The sequence below is a fragment of the Cetorhinus maximus genome, chromosome 3 (assembly GCF_964194155.1).
Source record: "Cetorhinus maximus chromosome 3, sCetMax3.hap1.1, whole genome shotgun sequence".
Classification (NCBI taxonomy): Eukaryota; Metazoa; Chordata; class Chondrichthyes; order Lamniformes; family Cetorhinidae; genus Cetorhinus; species Cetorhinus maximus.
Window position 1 is genome coordinate 126054068 of NC_135881.1, and position 24317 is coordinate 126078384.

General features: G+C 42.9%; 1 protein-coding gene across 11 annotated transcripts; it reads right to left on the reverse strand.

The window, feature by feature from the left end:
- Positions 1 to 789: 789 nt before the first annotated feature.
- LOC144678896 (sterile alpha motif domain-containing protein 9-like) lies at positions 790 to 24070 on the reverse strand. 11 transcript variants are annotated; one of them, XM_078538943.1, is made up of 5 exons: positions 23856 to 24066; positions 23520 to 23677; positions 23331 to 23422; positions 16691 to 16757; positions 790 to 8880 (listed from the first exon to the last, which is right to left on the reverse strand). In XM_078538943.1, exons 4-5 carry the CDS (start codon positions 16701 to 16703, stop codon positions 3929 to 3931), a joined length of 4965 nt encoding a protein of 1654 aa, XP_078395069.1. In that variant the 5' UTR covers positions 16704 to 16757; positions 23331 to 23422; positions 23520 to 23677; positions 23856 to 24066; the 3' UTR covers positions 790 to 3928. The 11 variants fall into 11 exon arrangements, 9 of the variants coding, with proteins under 9 accessions (XP_078395069.1, XP_078395066.1, XP_078395074.1 ...); XM_078538940.1 differs by having other exon boundaries at positions 23331 to 23425; XM_078538948.1 differs by lacking the exons at positions 16691 to 16757; positions 23331 to 23422 and adding an exon at positions 15080 to 15149.
- Between the last annotated feature and the right edge of the window lie 247 nt (positions 24071 to 24317).

The following is a 24317-nucleotide window of genomic DNA, read 5'->3' on the forward strand; positions in this document are numbered from 1 at the left end:
AAGCACTGTTCAGAAGTTACATGAATTTGAGCTGTGGCCGATGAAGAAACAATGGTGGTACATGTCCAAGTCAAGATGGTGTGTGACTTGGAGATGAATTTGGAAGCGATGATGTCCTTAGTTATCTGCTGCCCCTATCTTTCTAGGTGGCAGAGGTCACGGGTTTGGGAGGTGCTTAAGAGGAAACCTTGACATGTTGCTGCGGAGAATCCTGTAGATAGTACAAACTGCAGCCACAGTATGTCATTTGTGATGGGAGTGGATGCTTAACAACAACAACTTGTACTTATGTAGCACTTTTAACAGAGTAAAGCATCCCAAGGTGCTTCATAGGAGTATTATCAAACAAAGTTTGACATAGAGCCACAAGAGGAAGTATTAGGAAAGTGGAAAAGATATAAGTTTTAATGAGCATTGTAAAGGGAAAAAGATAGCAAGGTGGGTGGTATAGGAAGGATATCCAGAGCTTAGGGCTATGGCACAAATTTGTCCAACACTTTGGTCTGGTTGTGGAGCAATCGGGATAAGAGGACAAGCAGGAAAAGAAGGAGCTGAGCGTGAAGCAAAGCAGTTGTGCAATACAATGAGTAGCTGGCTTTTAAACATCATTAAGCAGTTCCAGCTGACCAGAAGTTTAATTAAGGCATCGTCACATGCTCCATGTCACCTCGAAAGGACTGGTCAGCAGGACAGGAATAGCATTTGTTATGTAGTGTTAAAGGATAGTTTTTATTAATGATTAGATGTTCTACTCACTCCTCAAATCAATAACATTCTCAGACCTGAAACCACTTTTCATAGTTTATTAAGCTTTTAGTACATACAATAGTGGTTAACAGACACATATCAAATGGTACTTACAAATTCATTCAGGCATATTTAGATTGGGAACTCAAATGCATTGCAGTTCTAAGCTGAGCCTATAGGTTTTTGAACCCAAAATATCTGTAGAAAATGCCACTTTTTTACATTTCCCTTACCTTCTCTAACTGACAATCCACATGTTTCTGCATTATGTGGCTTTTTAAAAAAAGTTTCAATTCCACTCCATATAAAGAGAGTTTAACTGAACTTGTCCCTTATCACTAACCTTAATTAATGAACTAGTTTCCTTCCTTAGTACCAAGGCAAAATACTGCAAATGCTGGAAATCTGAAATAAAAACAAAAAATAAACACCTTCACACAGATCGAAAACATTAACTCTTTTTCTCTTCATCAGTACTGCCTGACCAGGTGACTATTTCCAGCATTTTCTGTTTTTATTTTAGTTTCCTTCTTTAACAATCTCATTTTCCATTAGGCTAATGAGATTAGTATGACTCCCTGTGTTGTCCTATTTTGCTCTTGTTACATACAATTGCTATTCCACCAAGTAGTCATAAGTCTGCCTTAGATTCTGTATCATTCAGTAACAGTCAACCTCCTAATTCTGCAGAAACGCCAAATAAAAAAGATGATCTATATCTAAATCTTTTTTCTTTTTCAGCATTAACCATTTTCCCTCACGTACGACCAATAAGTATATGCCCCTGAAATTTAGAAGCCAATGTGCAAGTTGACATCTTTAACTACGTCACTCAGGTGATTATATTGAAAATGACCATTGCTACAGAGTTGGCCTCAATTCAAAGCTTCGGTAATCACTGTTATAATTGAATCATACCTCTCGGCTTAATAAACATAGGTTAATGGCTAACATTAATGCAATGTAATACAATGTAAAGACAGAATACTGTTAGTATATTTCAGACCAGTGTGATTGACCCTTTCCTTACAGTAGCTATGCTGATGCTTTATTTACAGCCACTATGTAGTCACCAAAGATGAACAAAACGAACGTCTTTTTGATTTATCCACTAAGGAATAAAAAGCCTGGCAATTTGCTCGGCCTTCATTCCCCACTGGATTTTTACATCAATCCAGACTTTTTGGAAGTTACAGAAATCCTGTAAACATGCTAAATTACAAAAAGTTCAATCAGGAGTAAGAAATGAACTGCCAGGGGTTCAGTGCTTGCATGAAATAATTCCAAGGAACATGGCGTTTTTTGGCATTTATGACCTTACTGAGAAAGACATCTAGAGGTAAAGTAATCATATTGTAATTCAACCACTGCTCATAAATTGCTGTATTTGTCTTTAACCTTAAAATATTAAGATATGACATCCGTAAGAAATATTTTGAGATAATTTTGTAACAAAATCACAAAAGAAAAAAAATTCTCAGTGCACTTCTTGTAAAAATAAAATTACTGCACATATTCTTGACCTTTTTTTCCAGAAAGTTGTACAAGGTTTGTAAGAATGATTTTTAAAAATGTCTGAGTCATAAGATTCAGAGGCACATAACGTTGGGGGGAATTTTCCCTGGTTCCTGAAGGTGGGTTTGGAGGTGGAGGTGTGGGGGACAGGAAAATTGGAAAAAATGCCACCAGACCAGCTTCGTGAAGCATTTACACCTCCTTTGTGGAGAAGTCTGATAAACTGCTGAAATCTGAAATAAAAATATGGAATCTAAACTAAAAGTGCTGAAGGCAGACAGAATGACTGGTTGTGCCTTGTGTCAGAAAAATTCTGAGGAAGTTGTGATGAAAAATTTCAAGCAAAACGTTAATCTGTTCCCCTTCAAATACTGACTGATCTGTTGCATGCATTGAAAATTATATAATTGTAACAAAGAAAGATGTATTGAAAATTGACTAAGTATAACAATGCATTCTGCATATTCCAACACCTTAACCAGTGTAAATCTCGACACCTTAACCAACTTAGTGTGAACGTCTACCTATTTTTTTTAACACTACCTGACAGTTATACAAATCTAAGCATATAAAAAAGACTTACATTTATATAGTGCCTTTTACACCCTCAGGATGTCACAAAGCACTCTACAGCTAATTAAGTACACTTTAAAGTGCAGTCACTATTGTAATGAAGCACGACAGCCAAATTGCGTACAGGAAGCTCCCACAAACTGCAATTTGATATGATCAGATACTCTGTTTTATTATGGGATGCTGATTGAGGGATAAATATTCATTAGGACACTGGGGATAGCTCCCCTGGTCTTCTTCAAAATAATGCCAATTGGTCTTTTACCACCACCTGGGAGAGCAGACAGGCCTCAGTTTAACATCTCATTTGAAAGATGACACCTTTAACAATACAGCACTCTCTCAGTGCTGTACTGGAGCATCAAGCTTACACTTCTGTGCTCAAGTCTTCGGGACGGGACTTGGACTCACAACCTTCCAACAAGCAAGAGTACTATCAACTGAGCCACAGCTGAGCAGCCATAACCTCAAATCCTAACTTTGGTAAAAATGCACAGCGTGGCTGAAAACATGGCTGGAAGCCCTTCATGCCAGATTCTAGACCTGAGCCAAAGGTCATGGATGGTTATGTGGTGTTGGTGCTTATTATAAGGCCATCAATGTAAGGGGTCAGCTGGGCCTGAGACTCTGAAAGTTGGGGTTCCCACACCACACCTTCTTGAATATCCAAAATATGTCTGACCCAGGAACACCTGATTACATTTGGTATACCAGCACAAATCACTGATAACTGTAGGCACTAGGCTAGGATTGATGTCTGGACCATTGAATCTGTGCGTACCAAATGGTATTTATTTTTGAAGCAGCTTCATTATGGGCTGCCATTGACTCTTAGCCTTTTTCCTGGAGAACTTGATAGCCCCCTCTGGATGTCACTTAACTCTACAAACTTTGGTGGGGTCAGCGGTGGAAGTGAACTACAGGCCTTATGAATTTTCAGGATCAGAATCTACTTGAAAAATAAATCTCCCTAAAGCTATGTTTAATCTAAAAATGTACAAGACCTCAATAATAAATTTACATACTGAAAAAAAATATGTATGCTGTAGACATTGGAACACGGTTATGTTTCAAGGTTATCCATCAGTCAATTTTAATTTGTATTCTCTATGTCATATGCTATTGGTCCATCCATAGAGAATCCCAAGTAAAAAGATATTTTTTCAATACTTAGACCACTTCTCAACTTGCCCAAATAAACTGGACGCACAGGGATTTTGATTTTTTCAGCACTGTCAAACTCTACATACACTTTGTTATCTTCCCCTGTTCGACCATGCATCCGAAGAAGGAGCTTTTTGACTTTTTCTTCTTTCCAGATTTCTCCAGATTGCCATAAGGTATTCAGTCGTAGCCCTTTATCAAATAACTGATCGATTTTTGCTTTCTGAATAAATCTGTTCATACCATCTTTCTTGCCAAGATAGAAATGTGCAACAGGATGTTTGGAACGGCTCATTCGCCCGTAACGTCCTCTAAATGACTGTTTGATTGCATTTATGCACTTCAGAAGAAATCTGGAATCGTCATTAATTTCATTATACTTTGTTGGCCAAAATAATAGGGAAGCCAAGAAGTATGGTTCAACGTGACCGGAATCAAACCCCACATCTTGCAGGACTTCTTTCAAAAGATCTCTAAGTTTATCGTAAGCTTCGATTTGTTTCGACTTTGGTTTAACACAATTAAGTACAATGTTTGCCAATATAAAATTTTGTTTCTGTCTTGCTAGCTTTCTCATTGTTGAATTCTGAAGGAGAAATTGGTATTTGCTGACAATTTCTTCTATTCTATTCCCAGCATCATGGTTATTTGTAAGGAACTCAAGCAAACCAGCAAAACGGTCAGCTTTGTGGAATTCTAAAAACCTTCTGCATTCTTCCAACTCAAGTGGCAGACTGAGTTTTGGCTTGTTTTTCCTTGCAGCCTTGGTTTCAGTCTGTGATGGACAGAATACTTCTGTGTATCTTGAAAAACAATCTGAAACCTTTCTGCGAATCTTAAATTCTGCTATTTCTCTCTCAATGTTCTTTGTTTTGAAATGGACATAATAGTCTTCAAAAAAGTTAAAAGCTGTTTTCATAGTGGTCTGAATATTAACCAGGTATCGGCTGTATTCTTCAACCACTGAACACAACTCTTCATCAGTGCTGTTTGTCTTTTCAATGTGCCCAAGGTTCAAGTTACCTGATAGCAAATACATTAATTGCATTTTACTTACTTCTTCCTTTCCACTGAAGAATGGTACCATTCTGAGGATATCCATAACATATAGAGCAACTTCAATCTCTCCGAAATAACCAGAAGTGTTGTACAGATCATATTTCCTTTTATAACTCTGTTCTTCCCATTCCATTCTGCTTCCTCCTTTCTGTTCTGTCAGACACTGAGATTCTCTGAAAGCAGCTGAAGCAGATTGTGCAAGGTCCAGGAACTCCCTCAATTGCTCAGAAGTCACCACAGCTTGTTTAGCAATTTCAACACATTCGATTCTGTACTTTAACTTGCTTTTGTAAACTTGGCCTAATGTATCAGTGATGTAAGAATTATCTTTTGCCCGATCTTTAGCTTTAGTGGCCCAGTGAATTGCTAGCTCATAATCCTTTACTATCAGGTAGTAGTGTCTTGCTAGAACCTGGGAAACGAAGGGATTTTGGTCAAACCTGTTTGATGCTTCAGTCAAAACTTTTACAACTTGATCCTTTCCTTCATCCGCCTGTATTGCTTCAATTAAAGGGGAGAACAAAGTATCTGCTTCATCTCCATGTTCTTTTCGGTGTCTGGTAATCAACAAACTCCATGTGTCTTGCAGGAGTTTTTCTCTTCCAATGCTACGTTGGAGAAATATGTTTTGACTGAGCAACATCAGGGCAATTTCACTCTTGGGAAGGTTGTAAAAATGTTTCAATTCTTCCAAGCAGCGGCTTGCAATCAATGGGTGGATGATTCGAATTCCCTCATATCTTCCATATTCTTCCACTTCTAAACGAATAAAAAGGTTGCAGTATGTGCCCATCACATCTTCAAACTTCTCTGGACCCCAGAATGACGTTTTCACCTGTCCTAATCCCAGGAATTCTTCACATTTTGAAACTGACATTGAAGAATCTTTAACATACCAATTCAGCAAAGCCAAAATTGAAATCAGCTGTCCTTGTTTGCTTACAATGTTCAGGTCCTTCAAACTATTATGGACCACATTTTCAATGTATTTTTCATCAAAATTACTCTTCATGATCATGAAAGAGTAGAAGTTTTCAGGTTTTGAATGGTGTTTCTCAATTTCCTCAAGCTTTAACTCAAACAATTGTTGCTCTTTATCAGACAGCTCATGTTTTACAGCAACACTGTCCAAAACATTCCTTTTTGAGCTTCTGTCTGGATCCTGGGATCTCATACAGTTTAGAATGATTACCAAGGGCCACTCAAATCGCAGGCCTTTCTCTGCAACAATAAACTGAATCGAGTTCTGCAACACATGCACATTTTCTAAATCTTCAAAATCATCTACCAAAAGTAATACAGGTAAGTAATCTGTGTTAGTGTTTTCTTTATAAGTGACCAGGTGAATGACTTGCTTTCCAATTTCTACAAAGTCTTCTTTACTGTTCTTCAATACAGCACATCTGAATTTTTTCCTTGACTCCCATAAAAAGTGCATGGCTAAAGTTGTCCCACCACAGCCTGGATGATGAAATAAATTGATAATCTTCACACATGTTGCAGAAGGTGATTTTGCATTAATCAATTTATCAAGCTCTGCGTAACTGTCTCGTTTGATAAAAGGGACTTTTGTGGAAAAGTAAAAGTTCCACCATGATGCTTTGCCACCTCTGTAAAACTGCTCCTCTTTGGATTTTTGAAATTCCTTAAAACGGTTTTGATCACTTTCTATGTCGGTGCCCTCACATTCATTTTCACACAGGACTTCAAGTGCAGTCAGGAGCTCCTCCTCTTTTTTCTGAAGAATAACAGATGCTGAAGTTGCAGAGGGTAAGAATCGTCTTGTAGATCGAGTAACAGATTTTAATTTAAGAACAGTAGCATTGATTTCATCAAGGCTTAAGGCAGAAACACATCTCTCTGTGACTTCCTGTGACTCACATGTGCACAGCATGAGGTCCTTCCATCGCAAGAATGTTTGGTCACTTTCACAAATGCACATTATGTCTTCTGTCCCTTTCAGTTCCTGGTAAAATGAACAGAAAGTTTCAAGAAAGGGATCTCTTGGGTCATCTACTTTAGACAGAAGCAAAAATACTACCAGAAATTTCCCTTTTGGCATGATATCTGGTCGGCACAGAAAAGAAACCAATTTCCTAACATCTGCAGCTTGTTCTTTATACCACACTTTGGGCAGTAATGGCTTGTACCTCTGATCATCAAGATCTGACCTTCCATTGCAAAATATCCAGCTTGCTTGCTTGTACAAGTTCAGTTGTTCAACCTTTTCACTGGTTGCTGTATCAATTTCTTGGAAATGACTAGGGAAATGGAGATTTGCTGCTCTCTCTTCACGATACAACTTACACACGCCACTGGTTACAGACTCAGGATCAAACTCTAGCACACAAAACCAATTCATTTCCTTTAGAAACTCTAAATTTTGAGTTTGAGTCTGCTGGGATTTGTTTGTCACTAATATGTACCACTGGTAATAGGATGTGTCTAATGTACCTAAGCCACCTGTAATCATCCGAACCAGCTTGTATCCATCCTGTTTTTTTGACTGCTTTTGTGGCTTTTCTTCGGCAATTTTTCGTTCTTCCACCAAGGTATTTAATGTCTCAGTGAGGAACCTTCTGTATTCAGCCTCTCTTTCTGTGATATTTTTATTTCCCAGAATATCTCTGGAGCTGCTTCCATCACGTATGAACAGGTGTTTCTCTTTACTCTTCATCCATTTTTGGTTGACCTGAGTCATCATGTGAATATGATACAACTTGGAACCACAAATCCTGTAGTTTGGTACAATATCAACTTCAATGATAAACTTTGCTAATGATGTTTGATTTGGGTTCAAAACGTCCACAAATCGAGGTGGCCTAATGGTTGATTTTGCATTGGTAATGTCCTTTTGTTCAAAGTAATGTGCAAAATTGTTACAAAGATTGTCAACATATTTATCTGTGCTATCCACAGACACACCTATAATCTCACCATGTTCATATCCACTTTTTGTGTCTCCTACCCCAAAATGGATGGTACCATTGGTTCTGCTATTCATGCATGCAGCTGAGAATCTAAAAACTTCATTGGAAAACTTTTTCATCATATCTTCCTCTGTTGCATTCCCCGTCAAATTAAAAAGTTTAAACTCATGTACTGGGTCAATTAAATTGGAAGGTCCAGTTTCAGGAGAAAGGATATAGTTTTGTATGTACCTTGTGCCTGCATGACGTTCATCAAATGGATATGTTTCACATCTTGGTTTTGATGTTGTGGGCAGTTGTATATTTCCATCAATGGCAGAAGTCTGCTGCGAGCATTTCTGTTCTTTTGTTTCATTTTTCTCTGATTTTGTAGAAGTAGCCAAGTTTACTTGTGCTTCTGTGTCTACTTGACAACTAATGGTAGGGTTATCAGATTCAGTTCTGTCTTTTCTACTCTTTGTGTTGTGTTTTGGTTGTAAAGAGTTCCTAGTGAATATTATGGAATCTGTTTTACTGGTCTGACCCTCTGATTCACTACTGGCAACCACCTTACAATCCGAACTATTTGCTCCTGGAGAGGAGGATCTTTTTGAATTTTTTTGCTTATCATCGGCGACAGTTGCAAGGTTTCGGTCCAACTTTGATCCCTTGATGAATTCATTACGTTTACGTATTATCACAGCAGCTGGTCCAGCCTTTATGCCCATTTCATTTATGTCTGTTTTAGTAAGTTCTTTCAATACCACTCCACAGACATCTTCATTGTACAGTATGTCCCCACATTTCTGATCAAGTTTCAGTCCATCAATCACCCAGCCTTTCACATGTTCTTTGGTCCATTCTATTAAGTTATCAGGTAAATTGCACAGTCTGCTCATCTTCAGCTCTTCACCTTTAATAGAAATACAAGTGGTAGGATTATTCACTCTGCCAAAGATATAAATTTCGTGCAAATGGCATGCTTTCTTTTAGAATATTATTAACTGAGAAAATAAGCTGTGGTTCTAAGACTGAGAGTGCAGGACACTATCAAAGTTGAAAAGAAGTGGCAAGATAAACCAGGGCTTCATAGGGCTTCACTGATCTCCCACTGTAATTTTGGCAAAGGAAACATTTTTAATAGCAATTTATGTTACCTTTCCTGGATTACTACCCAACTTCTATAGGAGTTGCAGCAGGAGATTAGGAGAAGTCTCAGAGAAATTACTGCCAAGGAAGTTCTAGTTAGATGATGGAAACCATGAATTGTTGAAGGAAAGGTAAACTGAGCAGGTTAGTAATTTTAGCTTTCAGGTCCTGCAAGCAGAAGAGGTGACAATAAATGGTGCAAATGAGATTTGATTTCAATACAGTTGAAGCTAATGGAAGAGTATAAGAGCAAATAAGAAGAATGACTGTAATAATGTCAATAAAATTAGAACAAACAAAACATTGCGATGTCAGAGAGTGACAGGACTCTAATAGGATTATTGGGGCTGATTTGCAACTGGGATCAATCACAACCCATATGATGAGGAGAGACCACTAGGTGCAAGTATCCCGTCAGAGGTCACCTCAGAATTCAGAACCGGAGTTCTGAGGCTGAATTTTCCCAGAATTGCTCCAAGTGCGGAAGCGGGCAGGCAAAATGGAGTCCTACCCGCCCATGAAAATGGTGGGTTTTCACGTCATATCTTCCCGAACCTGCCTCATTATATATTCACTCCTGAAAACACACCGTTTCCATGGCAGACGGGCTCTCATTTGCCCACTCACCATCACTGGCTGTTGCATCACGGCCAGCCGCCATCTTTAGAAGGCAACTGCCAGCAAAGTGCTCATCGCCACTGGCTCACCACCACTACCTGGGAGATATGGCCAGCATGTGTGTGATAGGTTTGTGAGTGGGTGAGTTGGGCAGCAAAGGCGAAAACACTGCAGCCCACCCACTTCAATGACGGATCCCTCAAGCGACTGCTGGATGCTGGGGAGGCCCGCCAGGAGGTGTTTTACCCCCACCCTGGCCGCAGGATGGGTAGCAAAGTCACCAACCCAGCTTGGGAGGTGGTGGCATTGATGGTAAGCGCGAACACACTGCAGAGGAGGACAGTCACCCAGTGCCGCAAAAGGATGAAAGATCTCCTCTGTTCCGCCAGGGTAAGTCACTCTTTTCATCACTCCCAACTCACACACTCACCAACCTATCACACATCCAAAGGGTCCACACTAACTGCCAGTACAAGGGACATCACCAGTCACTCTTTCACACACACCATCATTGTCCTCATCCCATCCATGGGACCACTCACCACCCACACAGGCCAGGCATACTTATCATCTGGCCCGGCAGGCGTCCTGATACACTCTCCACATCTCTATCCATGCAGGACAAACTGGCTCACAACAGGAGGGAAAGGTCGTAGACAGGTGGAGGGATGCCGGAGATCAAAGTTCTGACAGATTTCAAAAACAGAGCCATCCAGCTGACCGGCGATGACTGGGACGGGTCCTGTGCTGACGGTGAGGTCAGCGCTGCTCTACCAAGTGAGGATCCAGCAGTGCAACATCTTTCAGACAACCGTGCCATCAGTGATATGCCCTGTTTCACAGGCCACTGCCATGCACTAATTATCTCCCCTTGCTTTTGCAGGCACATCAGCCAAACAGCTGACAGAGTCCATGACCCAGGGCCTCCAATCAAGCTCCGAAGAAGAGGAATCTAAAGGCCCTCCCTGAAGTCCTGTCACACCGCTCACCCACACTCCCCACTAGCGCAGAGACACACATTTTGGTGGGACCTAGCTTTAGAGTAGCCTCAGGATCACAACCTGGTGAGCACATTGCACTTTCTGATCCACAGCAGGTGGAAGCAGGGACTTACCAGGTCCCCGGCACTCGGAGGACTGCCAGAGGCCAGAATATTGCTGAGTCCGAGTCAGATGATGAGTCTCTGGACTTGGTTGTGTCACAGTTGCTGGAGCTGCAAAGGCAAGCTCGGGAACATCAGGAAGGGATGTTTGCTGCACTCCTCAATTTGCAAGGCACGATGGAGGAGTCTATCTGTCTTCAGGCTGAGGTGATAGCACCAGCATTGCAACGCTCCGAGGTCAACACTGGTAGGATGGCGGCCGCCATGGAGACCTTGGTCCTGGACATCACTCCTGCACTGCTGCATGGGCTTAACTCAATCGCTGATGCCATAGTTGGCCTCAAATAGTGTGTACATGAGAGGGATGCTGGGCAGCTTGACCTCACTCCAGCTACCCCTTCCGCTCACCTACTCAGCCAGGGGCCTTCACACACCCATAGGGAGGAGGATTAGCAGGTGCACACTCCGGGGCCATCCACCCAGGTGACTCTGGGAGTGACCGGCCCATCTGACTCCCCTCTTCCTGTGACCTCTGCAGCCCCAGCTTCATAGGCCGGGGAGGGTGCCACTGCCACGCAGCAGGACCCGAAAGCAGGCCAGGGGCCCTCCAAGTCTCGGCCCTCCAGAGGATGCCTGCCAAAGTCATCACAGACAGAGCGTCACAGTCAGCAGGCTGCCTCCACCTCCGCTTTGGGTGTCCGGGGAGCACCAAGATGTAGAGGCAGGGTTAGGAAAGTTAGGTAAAAGTAGTTGCACAGCCTCGCCACAGGAGTTGACCACTTGTACATACTGCTCACTCCTGTCAATAAATTCCTAAGAATGTCACCCTGCCTGTGGCTCCTTATTCTGATGAGCAGTGTTCTGCACAAGATAAAGGGCAGATGTCTCAGTCCAGTGCCTCTTCCCTGTGCTCTGTGATGGTCAAGCCTCATACTCCCTGGAAACATTATTAATGCATCTCGGCAGTGCTAGTCATTGCTGCCAGAATGTAGTGGGCAGGCGCCACAGATTTCTCTCATTCTCTCTGTGTGCTCTCAGCACCTTTAAGGTGGGGCTGACCCCCATCACACCAGCATCTGCGACCAGTGATGCTGTGCACTAGCTCCTGAAGGGCTGAGGTGCTAAAGGTGGACACAGCATCAGATGCGTCTGATGTTTCATGGCTGCGACTCTGGGATGGCCCTGATCATGGAGCACAAGCGAGCTGCCCTTGGCCAGACAGGAGTCAGACATTCTCAGAGGCTATGTGAAGATCTATGGAGTGTCCTTACTGCATGTTGTCATCATCTTCCTGCGATCGAGTGACTATTAGGGCCTCCACTGCATCTCCATGACAGGAGCATTCTCACAGAGCGTATTGGCGCTGCCATAAGCCAGACTGGAGCCAAACATTCATAGGCACAATGGGAAGATCTACAGAGACACCTCACCGCATGTTGTCATTATCCTCCACAAATCTGGCAGCTATGAGGGCCTCCTGAGTGCGCCTGCCTCGCCTAGCCAGTGCGAGAGCCTCATCCCCATCGTCGTCACCACCTATGACCCCCTCACCCTCATCCCCGTCAGCGTCCTCCTCATCGGAGGAGACATGCGGCTCCTCCTTCTCCTCCTCAGCCAGCTCCTCTCCCCATTGCAACACCAGGTTGTAAAGGGCGTAGCAGGTGACGACGATGTGTGACACCCTCTGTGGACTGTATTGCAGGGCTCCACCAGACCGGTCCGGGCACCAGAACTTCATCTTCAGCATCCTGATGGTCTGCTCCACCAAGTTGTGAGCTGCTGTATGAGTCTCATTATAGCGTCGCTCTGCTGCAGTCTGAGGCAGCCGCATGGGTGTCATCAGCCACGGCCCCTGTGGGTAGCCCTTGTCCCCAAGGAGCCAACCCTGCAGATACTGTGGAGCCTGGAAGACTACAGGGATCTGCGAGCGATTCAGGATGTAGGTGTTGTGCACACTCTCTGAAAACCGTGCGCGCACCTGCAGGATGCATTTCTGGTGGTCGCACACCAGCTGCACATTCAGTGAATGGAAACCCTTGCGGTTGATGAAGTCCATTGAGTGTAGCGATGGAGACCTGAGCACCACATGAGTGCAGTCAATCGCACCCTGCACCTGTGGGAAACCCAAGATCAGGGCAAATCCAGTGGCCCTTGAATCTTGACTGTCCCAGTCCCAGGCAAAATGCACAAAGTTATGTGCCATGGAGTAGATGGCATCCGTGATCTCATGGATGCATTTTTGAGTGATGGATTGTGAAATCCCATAGAGGTCACCCGTGGATCCCTGAAAGGAGCCACTGGCATAGAAATTGAGCGCCACGGTCACTTTCACAGCCACTGCAGTGGATGCATGTCCTCCATGTCCCCTTGGCGCCAAGTTCTGTAGTAAGTGGCAGATGTGAGCGACCAGGTCCCTAGACATGCGCAGTCGTCGGTGACACTGGTTCTCAGTCATCTGCAGGAACGGCAGGCAGTGTCTATAGACCCTGGGTGTTGTTAGATGCCAACCAGCCATGGCTCGCTGTCACTCCTGGGCACCGTGTGCAGGAGTCCCTGCTGCCCCTTCTTCGTGAGGTTGCTGCTCCTGCCTTTGCATAGCCAGGCGCCTCAGTAGCTCTCTCCTCCATCTTCTTCGCTCTCTGTAGGCCATCAGGCAAACAGCTAGGTCACCAGGATCCATGATCCTGGCATGGTCCTCCTGCAGCATGAAAGAGAGAGGTGGTTATCATGGCTGTACTTAGCACCTTTCCTGGCCCTGTGTGACCGCCCCTTAATGCATCCCAGAGTGTGCTGGTCACCCCTCGGATGGCCAGAGATGAGTGCACTGCATGGCTGCCCTGTCAACCTGCGACATGGGGGACACTGGTTTAAACTGGGATGCTGAGATTGCAAGGGGCTGTGAGCACCTCCAGCAATGACTGCTACATGGCCAGTGTTGACGAGGAGATTGTACAATGTGTGCAGTCCAACTGCTCCGCGGTCCAATAAAGTGGTGGTGGACTCGAAGTCTGTGTCGGGGAGTTGTGGGGGTGGGGGTAAGGTATGGAGTGCTGGGTGGCCCTTTGGTGCCTCTGCATTGCTTGCATGGGCGGGCAGGCTAGGAGCCTGACCCCAATCATATCACTGTGGCTGCACCTGATCTGTCTCAGTTGCAGAGGCATGGTCATTTATACAGGTGCCCCTAATGCGTGGCCATTTCCCTGGCTTACCCTGCCCCACACATCGATTACCTGTGTGCTTGATGCAGTGCCAGGGCAGCACTTGGCCTCCCCTCCTCAGCAGTCACCTCCGAGGCTGGCCAGCACTTGCCTAGGCGCTCCCCACCCCTCAGCAGTCACCTGCGGGACCAGCATCAGTTTCCCCCTGCCCCCAGCACCCTGAGACCTGTAAATAACAGGTGAGCTGTGGAGAACGCTGTTGCTTACTCACCTCAGTTCCCCCAAAGTGAAGGCCGCCAAGTGCACATCGCCCACATGCTGTTCTGAAACACGTCAACGTGCTTTCCCACCAACATGGATGGATGATGCGGTGGGGTTCCAAGAGCCTGGCAGGATGGACTTTTAATCATATGCTCATGTATTACAATTAGCTCCCCGCCAACCAATGGCGGAAAAAGTGACCCGCCATCAGTGGGCTCAGCGGAAGATCATGACCTGCCTTCACATTGTCGTGAAGTGAATCCCGCCATATTTCCTGCGCACACCACCTATCACACCTGCTACCAGCGGGCTTGGAAAATCCCGCCCCAGTCTCAATTCATCCTGACTATCTGGAATGGAATTCTGAAGGTGCACCTCCTGACTCAGAGGTGGGAATGCTACAGCTAAACCAAATTATACCTGCCTATGACTGAGGTTACAGGAAGTGTTCCATCAGGCCAAAAGAATTTTAAACTCTTTCTCCCATTATAGGTACAGTAATTCCTTACTTAACGTTGTAGTTGCGTTTCTGAAAAGTGCATCCTTAAATGAAACAATGTCAAGCGAATCAGATTTTCCCAATAAACCAATGTAAAAGCTGCAGTTAGGTTCTGTAGGACCTACCTTGTCAGAAAAAAAATTAAAATATTATATCCTGTAAGTTGAAATATTGTATGTTCCTAAATTCCTATATTTGTAAATTAAATAGCTTTTAAAATAGAATAAATTTAAAAATATTGTTGGAAAAAGCATATCTTGATGAACTGGATTTTTCTTTTAAAATTTGGAAGGACATTTCATTATTTAGACCTTTGGATACTGACCTGGAGTTTTTAAAAAAAGTAATAAGTTCACCTTGGAACTGTTAACAAGTACGCCTTGTTAGCATGGTACCTGAGGAGAGAAGGGAAAAAAAAACTGGTTTACTTTGAAGGGGAAATAAACTGGTTTAAAGGCAAAAAGCTGGTGAGTTACTAGAAATCACATGACATGAAAGAGCTTTAAGCTTTGGACTTGTGTTTTTGAGTTCAGTTGGGACTAAGCTAAGAAAGTAAAAGCTGCCCAGCTCACCTTCTTGCCTTGTCTGAAATAAAGTGGTTGTCAGTATCCAGCTAAGAATCCTCAGCTCAGTGGAGCTTGTCTGTTTTTTGGAAAACTGAGAGGCTGAGATAAGAAGGATTGACCCGGCTATATTCTCCACCATGCTGAAGCTCCATTGGTGAGAACCTTTAGACATCTACCGGGACCAGCGGCCCGTCTTCACACGAGGGAACTCCAGATTGACAGTACTGAGACACTGCGAACTTTATCCTTTATATTTTATAATGCCTATCCTCTAAAGCCCAGAGAGACCCTATCTGTTTGTCCTTTGTTTGTTTGTGTGTGTGTTTGCCCGTGCTGGGGTATTTTTAAATGGGGTGTATGGTTAGTGATACTTTCAGAGTGCAATTGTTTGTTAACCAGTACATGTAACTTCTTTTTTTTAAAGTTTTGTTTTATAATAAATCAATCATTCTGAGTTTATTGAAAGAAGCCTGGTTAAAGTCTCTTTCATTCTGAGTCTAACAGTAGTGAAGGTAAGTAATTGGCCATTCTGGTGAGTTCTGGACCTAATGGTGTGACCTGCTGAGTAGTAGGGCCAGACAAACTGTGCACTCCTCCATTCCAATCATAACAACATTAAAAAAATGCTCTTTCTACTTACCTCCTGCTCACTGACTCTTCTGCTCACTGCCTCTCCTGCTCACCAACCCTCCCGCTGGCTGACCCTGCCACTTGATGCCCATCCCACTTGCTGACCCTCCTTTTCCCTGACCCTCCCACTCACTGACCCTGCCACTCGCTGCCAATCCTGCTTACTGGCCCTCCTACTCCTTAGTCCTCCCACCTGCCACCCTCCTACTCCCTGACCTCCTGTTCCCAACCCTCCTGCTTGCTGCCCATCCCGCTCCCCGATCCTCCTACTCGCCAACTCTCTCCCTCCATGACCTTCCTGCCCCTCCGCCTCTCCACTCCCTCTCACTCGCCTCTTCACTTTCCCAAACCCTCACTGTGAACGAAGGCTGGGGTATTTTGGAGCTGGATAGACAGTGGGTGAGGGGGTTGGTGAGCAGGAGGGTCAGTGAACAGGAGGGTCAGTGAGCAGGAGGGTCAGTGAGCAGGAGGGTCAGTGAGTGAGAGGGTCGACAGGTGGGAGAGTTGTGCAGCTACATAGGCAGTAACTGAGAGCAGGAGGGTCGGTGAGCTGAAGGGTTGGGGAGGGAAGCAGCCAGTGGGAGAAGGCTGGTGAGTGGGAGGCTCAGGGAATGGGAGAGATCACTCCAAAATGGTACCGGCCCAGCGCGACTGGTGCTAACCGCACGTACTGACTCATTTATATCTGTGACGTTAAAACAGAACATCTTAAAACAGGACAACTTAAAACGGGAACTTACTGCAGATCGCCATAAGAATGGGAATCTCGCTCGTGACTCTTGGTCACAGGGTCCTGAACCTTTCAATCTTGATGGGAAAAATTAGATACCTTACTAATCCGCTGATAATACAGGCAGTGCAGCCAAAACACAGACTAGCCACTGTCACCCAATTAATCTCTACAGAATCTGCCTGACTTGCTGAGTATTTCCAGCATCCACAGTATTCTGCTTTTCGATGAGTATATGTCTTTACACTGGGATAGGAAATACCCATGGGAAGTATCTCTAGTTCAACACTGGCATGAGGCACTGCCTGAATACATTCATGGCATGACTTCATTGCTTGGTTCTTTATAAAGTGCTTTCTGACTGTGGCAATCTTTCTGAGGCAGAAAAAAAACTACAGATCTACTCATATCTTGATAGCTAGTATTTGCAACATCCTTACAAAAATGTGTATAAATAGCTCTCTGATAGTGTTAAGTGCGACATTTGAAATTTGTGATCAGCTAAAAAAAAATCCCAGTTGTACCCAGCATAAAATTTGCCTTTCTATCAGTTCAAGAGCGTCATTTGTCTTCCACCAGACAGGTTTACAATCATCCAAGCAAGATATTACATAATTCAGATGGATTCCATCGTACATTGCATGGACTCTTCCTCTGATATTCTTCTCATCTTCAGCACCCATTGGCAAGATCTCATTCGCTACAAGTCAGATTATGACTTAAAATGTCCAAGTATCTCATAACGCCGCATGCACAGGGGTTATATGGAGAATCTCACTCCTCAGTTTATTTGGATATATTGCAAGCTTCTTTGTGAACTCCTATGCTTCAAAAATTGATTGGATGAACTGTGGTCTAGGCTATAAACTACAAGATATAAATATATACATCTAAATACATATATGTTTTGACAATAAATAATTAAACAAACAGTATCAAGGGCAAACAACCAATTTATAGTGAAATATATAACATAGAGCGTGATAGAATAATAAAGAGAAACTGCTTCCACTTGCGGCTGGATTGGTAGCCAGCGGACACAGGTTTAAGATAATTGGCAACAGAAACAGAGGGGAGGTGAGAAGAATTTTTACACAGTGAGTTGTTCTGATCCGGAATGCATTGCTAGAAAGAGTTGTGGAAGCAGATTCAGTGGTAACTTACAAAAGAGAATTGGATATATACCTGAAGAGGAAATATGTTCAGGGCCATAGAGAAAAAGTAGGGGAGTGGGGGCAATTGGGTATTTGAAAGATAGGTATGATAGTTCAAACAGCTCAGAGGGTTGAATGTGTGGTTCAAACAGTGGTATGGGAGACAGCTATTTCAATTCATGGGGCACTGGCAATAGTATTGGTGATAAAGGGAATTGTTTCATTGGGGTGGGCTCCATTTAAACTGGGGTAGGAATAGTGCCCTGGTGAATCATCTAACCAGCAGAGTAAACAGGGCTTTAAATTAAAAAGGTGGGCAGGGTTCAAGTGAGGGGGAAATTATAAATCTAAAGAGAGAAGTCAAGGCTGCGGAATGATCCAGCAATTTGAGCGAAGATAAGTAGGAAGGAACAGAAAAACAGTACTAATGCATCAGTGAACAATGTCAAATCAAGAAAAATTATGACAAGTTAAAATTAGAGTCACCTTACCTGAATGCATAAAGTATTCCAAACAAGATACATGAATTAGTGGCACAAATGGAGGTAAATGGGTTGATCCAATCACTAATACAAGAGACATGGTTGCCTTTCACCCAGCCAGCCTTCACATACAATGGATCACCCTCTGTCATTTTTGCCACCTCTACTGTGATGCCACCACCAACACATTCTACTTTTGCCTCTCTTGTCAGCAGGACTGCTCCCTCCAGGATGCCCTGGTCCATTCTGCTATTGACCTTCTCCTCCCTTTCCACAGCATGTTTCTATACATAGGAGATGCAACACTATCCTGTTTCGCCATTCACAGCTACAATTACTTCTTCCAGTTGAGACAGTGGTTTACCTGCACTCCTTTCAATTTAGTCCACCGTGGTCTCTTCTACACTGGGGAGACCAAAAGCAGATTGGGTGGCTGCTTTGCGGAACACTCTCGTTCAGGAGTAACCCCAAGCTTTTAGTAGCCTGTTGGATGAATTCTCCGTCCCACAGCCATTCTGACCTCTCTGCCCTTGGCTTTCTACACTGTTCCAATAGAGTTCAATGTAAGCTTACGGAACAACACCTCATCTTTTGATTAGGTGCTCTACAGCCTTCTACACTCTCCAATGTGTCAGGGGGCTAAGACCTCACTCTATACTTTTTAGAAATATATATACACCATCATGGCTAATAAATAAAATTTTAAAAACTGGATGAAGATTTCAAAATGACTGAAGTCACGGCTAGCTATGACTCAAACAAAAGGAACTTTCTGCTGTTCAGAGAAACTGCTGCCTCATTTTCTCTGAAGAGACACTAATGACCCGGTTAGCTGCATAAGACCAACTTCCAAGTGAATTATATATAGGCCACTTACATTTCTTAAGCTAGGCCTGGCAAATGGAGACTGCCAGTCTACTAGGACAAAGGACCCTGAAGCCTCCTTTGAAATTCTTCAAAGGAATATACATATTTTGTCAAAGCCAAGGTGGAGGAGTGGGAGTCATGTCACAAGACCCCACCTAGCTGGGTAATCCAGTTATCCTGTCTTGCTGTACTGTCAATCAGTCAGCCATCTTCCATCTACCAAGCAGCAGCTCAGAAAAAGGGTTCTGTCCAGGTTTGAATGCTTGGTCTCTATCTACACTGTTTCACCTGGAACTTCTGAACTTCTATACAAGCGCCTACAAGACTAAATCATCTCTACATACCTATCCCAACGCTGAAGCCATCTCTACTGGAAAAGTAAATTACCCAGCCTCAGTCTTCAACCTACCGACCCCTGTGAAGGAATACACCACTGAACTTTTGATTCTGGACTCTGGACTCATATGAAACAATAACTCTTTATTCTGTGGTCTTTGGCCTGTAAAGCTTTCTTTCTTTATCCCCCATAAGTGAAAAAGAAGGCTATGTTGTGACCCCTCCTCTCATGTTTGATTGTGTGCGAATAAACTTCCTCTCTGAGTTTGCTGTGGAGTTGTTAATAGAAATCTGATCAAACCAAAACTGAGGGGTTGGAAAAATATGCCACCACTTATAAAGGGAGAAATCAAAAATACCTCCCTGTTTACGGACAGGTAGTGAGAGGAGAAATCAGGGCTGTTTAAATTAATTCCCCTCCTGTCCATAACAAATAAGTTTAACAATTTCAGATCAGAACCTCTGCCCACATTCTATTTTGTGTTTTTAAGGTTTTGTTTTTGGATTCACTTCCCATTTACATCATCTCCAGACACACCTTTATCAACAACAGCAACAACTTATATTTATATAACACCTTTAATGTAATCATATGTCTCAAAGCGCTTCACAAGAACATTATAAAACAAAGTATGACGCCAAGCCACATTAGGGGATATTAGGTCAGATGATCAAAAGCTTGATCAAAAAGGAGGAAAGTGAGATAGAGGGACTGAGAGGTGTAGGGAGAAAATTCCAGAGCTTGTGGCCTAGGCAAATGAAGGCACAGCCACCAATGAATTAGAAAAGCACAGTTAGCTTGGAAGGTTGTAGGACTGGAGAAGATTACAGAGAGGAAGGGGCAAGACCATGGAGGGATTTGAAAACAAAAATGAGAACTTTAACATTAAGACATTGCTTGACCGTGAGGCAGTGTAAGTCAGTGAGCACAGGGGTGATAGAGGAATGGGTTTTGTTGCGAGTTAAGACTTGGATGACCTCAAGTTTAGGGAGGGTAAGATGTGGAGACCATCCAGGAAACTTTTGTTTCTTTACTTGACCCATTATCACCCAAATGCAGAGTGGGTAAAGAGGGGAGCCATTCAATCCATCTCACCAGATCGTAACACTACCTGTTTACTATTTTCAGGCTAATAAAAGATTTTTGTGTTACCTTTCATGTTAACTGTTATTCTATCTCTTTTTCTCTCTTTGCCAGTCTTAGTTTCCTCTTTATTTCCCCTCTCAACTTATTGTATTTGGTCTGGTTCTCATATGAAAAATTCACCTGGCATGCACCATACACTCTTTTATTTTTCTTTTCATCATATTCTCTATCTCCATTATCATACAAGGAACCCTGGTTTTGGTTCTCCCACCTTTCTCTCTTGTTGGATTGTGCCTACCTAACCTGTGTCTGAAACATCTCCTCCTTAATGATCATCTGTTGTTCAGTTACAGTTCATAGGTTCCATTTTACCCTGGCTAGATCCACCCTTATCCCACTGAAGCTAGTTCTCTTCTAATTTAGAAGCTCTGCTTTAGATAGTTTTTGCTCTTCTCTGTCACTAATCTAAACCTTATGATACAATGATCACTTTTACTCAAGTGTTTTCCCACAGCCACATGGTCCACTTGGCCCACCTCATTGCCCAGCACAAAATCCAGTAATGCTCCCTTCCTAGTTGGGCTGAGAACATACTGGAAGTTCTAAACACATCTGAAAAATTCTTCCCCCTCTTTCCCCTTAACTCTATCTTAATCGATATTTGGGTAATTAAAATCCACTGATATCACCACTCTATAGTTCTCTATGATTTCCCTGCAGACTGCTCCTCTACCTCTCTCTCACTATTTAGAGGCCTACAATATAACACCAGTAATACGATCACCTCTTTATGCTTCTCAATTGTAACCAAGCAAATTCAGTCTTTGCCCCTCCAGAACAATTCTCTTTCCAACACTACAATCTCTTCTCTAAATCATTACTGCCACCCATCTCCCTTTCTTCCTTCCCTATTTTTTCTGAACACTTTATATCCTTGAATATTAAGCACCCAGTCCTCACCATTTTAAAGCTACCTTCCTGTTATTGCTACTACATCATATTCTCACATGGTTATTTGCACGGCTGGCATGAATATTTGTACTTGTAGCTCACTGAAGTAGGCTGTGATAAGGCCACAAAATGCAGGACAAATGACTTCAAAATATCTATATGTCATTATTTCATTAAGTTCCTTTCCAGAATTAAATTAACTCCACTTTGTAAGGACGGAGAAACTTCTCCCTTCTCTGTAGAACAATTCTTTAATTTTTGATGAGGCAGTAGAGAGGCTTCACAAGGCTAATGTGTTGATGTGAGATATGTGGACTTCCAAAAGATGTTTGATAAAGTGCCACATAACAGGCTTGTCAGCGAAGTTTTAGTCCAAGAAATAAAAGGGGCAGTGCCAGCATGGTTATAAATTTGGCTGAGCGAGAGGAAACAGAGTTGTGGTTTTAGACTGGAGGAAGGTATATAGGGTTCCCCTGGGGCTAGTACTTTTGATTGATATTGATGACCTGGACTTATACGTGCAGGGCACAATTTCAAAACTTGCAGATGACATAAAACGTGAACTATTGTAAACTATGTGGAGGATAGTGATAGATTTCAAGAGGACACAGACAGGCATGTGGATTGAGCAGACATGTGACAGAGGAAATGTAGTGTCAGGAGGTATAAAGTGCTGCATTTTGGTAGGAAGAACAAGGGATGCATGCACAGTGGGATCTGGGGGTATATGCGAACAAATCATTTAAAGTGATAGGGCAGCTTAAAAATGTGCTTAATAAGACATTCTGGATAAAAACAAAAAACTGCGGATGCTGGAAATCCAAAACAAAAACAGAATTACCTGGAAAAACTCAGCAGGCCTGGCAGCATCGGCGGAGAAGAACAAAGTTGACGTTTTGAGTCCTCATTCTGGATCCTGGGCTTTATAAATAGAGGTATGGAGCACAAAAGGGTTGAGAACTAGAGGACACTGATTTAAGATGAATGACAAAAAAAAATCAAAGGTGACATGAGGAAAACCTTTTTATCAGAGTGTGGTTAAGATCTGGAATGCATTGCTTAAGACAGACTCATCATGGATTTCAAGAGGAAATCGGATAATTGTCTGAAGGTATAAAATCTGCAGGGTTACAGGAAAAGGGCAGGGGAGTGAGACTAGCTGAATTTGTCTTACAGAGAGCTGGCATGGATATGAAGGACTGAATGAGCTATAATCATTCTATGATTCTAGGGTTAATAAAATGACTTTTAGAACTTCTGATTCATAGAACAAACACTTTGGGGTAGATTTCCAATCCAAGTGCTGGGTGCCGAATTGGGTTGTTATACACCCGCCCGATTTTCCTTCCATTAACGTTAACTGCAAGGAAAATCCATGAGTATAATGGGAGATAAATCTGCAACACAGAGTTTACTGGCCAGCAGAGAATGTTCAAATCTACCCTTTATTTCCAAGGTTGTGCATTGACCAGCTTTTTATTAAAGTAAACCTGGTTTATTCCCAAAGGTAAAATGCAATGAAAAATAGGATATAAATAATATAGCCAGGACAAGATACTGTATTGGATCACAATACACGATTTAGCAACAGCACTAGTTACATATCAATGTGCAGTGTTAGATATTTCTTCAAATTGTGTACAATACACTGATAGCACATTCTCCACTGCTCTAGGAAGTCAACATTTAACCTGTAATGGCGAGTTAAACTAGGATTACTGGACTGCTTTTGTTGTTATTGGTACCCTTTCATCTATGAGAAATGATAGACACATTTAGGCGCGGTGTCTCCATTAGGTGCTGATGGCTGTGAAGGCCAATCCTTGACAGGCAGGTACTGCCACAAGTGCCAACATGAAGCTGAGCTGCTATAGTAACAAGATAAACAGATTAGTGGTTGTGTAAAAATATTTGAATTGAAATTTGGTACCAATCCTTTAATGAAAAGAAAATTGTCACCACCTTCTCTCCCGTGGAGTTTTAGTTGAAACAGTGCCGAGTATTCCAGAAAAGGTGGCTGGATGCCTCTGTCAGGAAATTAAATGGAGAACACAATCGACAAAATGTCCATGTTGACAGATCGGATGTCCTTTCCTCATTCCACACGCCACACCCTTGTCCTACCAATTATAAAACACACAAGTAAAGCCCGCAATTCGATGCACCAAAACATTCACTGTTGGTGGATTTTTTTTTCAAAAAGAAACACCGATTTTCAAAAATGGATAAATAATGACCCACAAAAGACAAACGGAAGTGGTGTTAATTGCAGCGCCCTGTCTATTTCGGTGTTATTACCTATCACATATTTGATCCTCCCAATGTCTTCTCTCGGTTGATCAATGGATTCTGGATTTCCAGCTCATGTACCTCGCGTCTTTCTCCCACCGGCAGACAAATCAAAGGATGGAGAAAAAGACAGAAGCGGGGAGATTTATTTCAGTGAAACAAGAAAGTGTTTCTGCTGCGCAGTCTGCTGCGGAAGCCACCGAAACTGAAAGCAGCTAACAGTTTCCGCACATTTCTAGCAAACGCTTTTCACATTTGTTGAGCGCGATGACATTGCACTCGGAAGTGCTGCTCAAATCATTGAATGGACAAATAATTCCGATCTGTGTGTAGGATATCGAGAGTAATTCATTAGAATATTCTCTTGAAACTGTGACAATTGATTGGAGTCAAATTGGATCTGAGGAATGTGACATATTACAGCACAGATCAATCCGACACTTATGCTTCACACAAGCCCTATGCTTCACA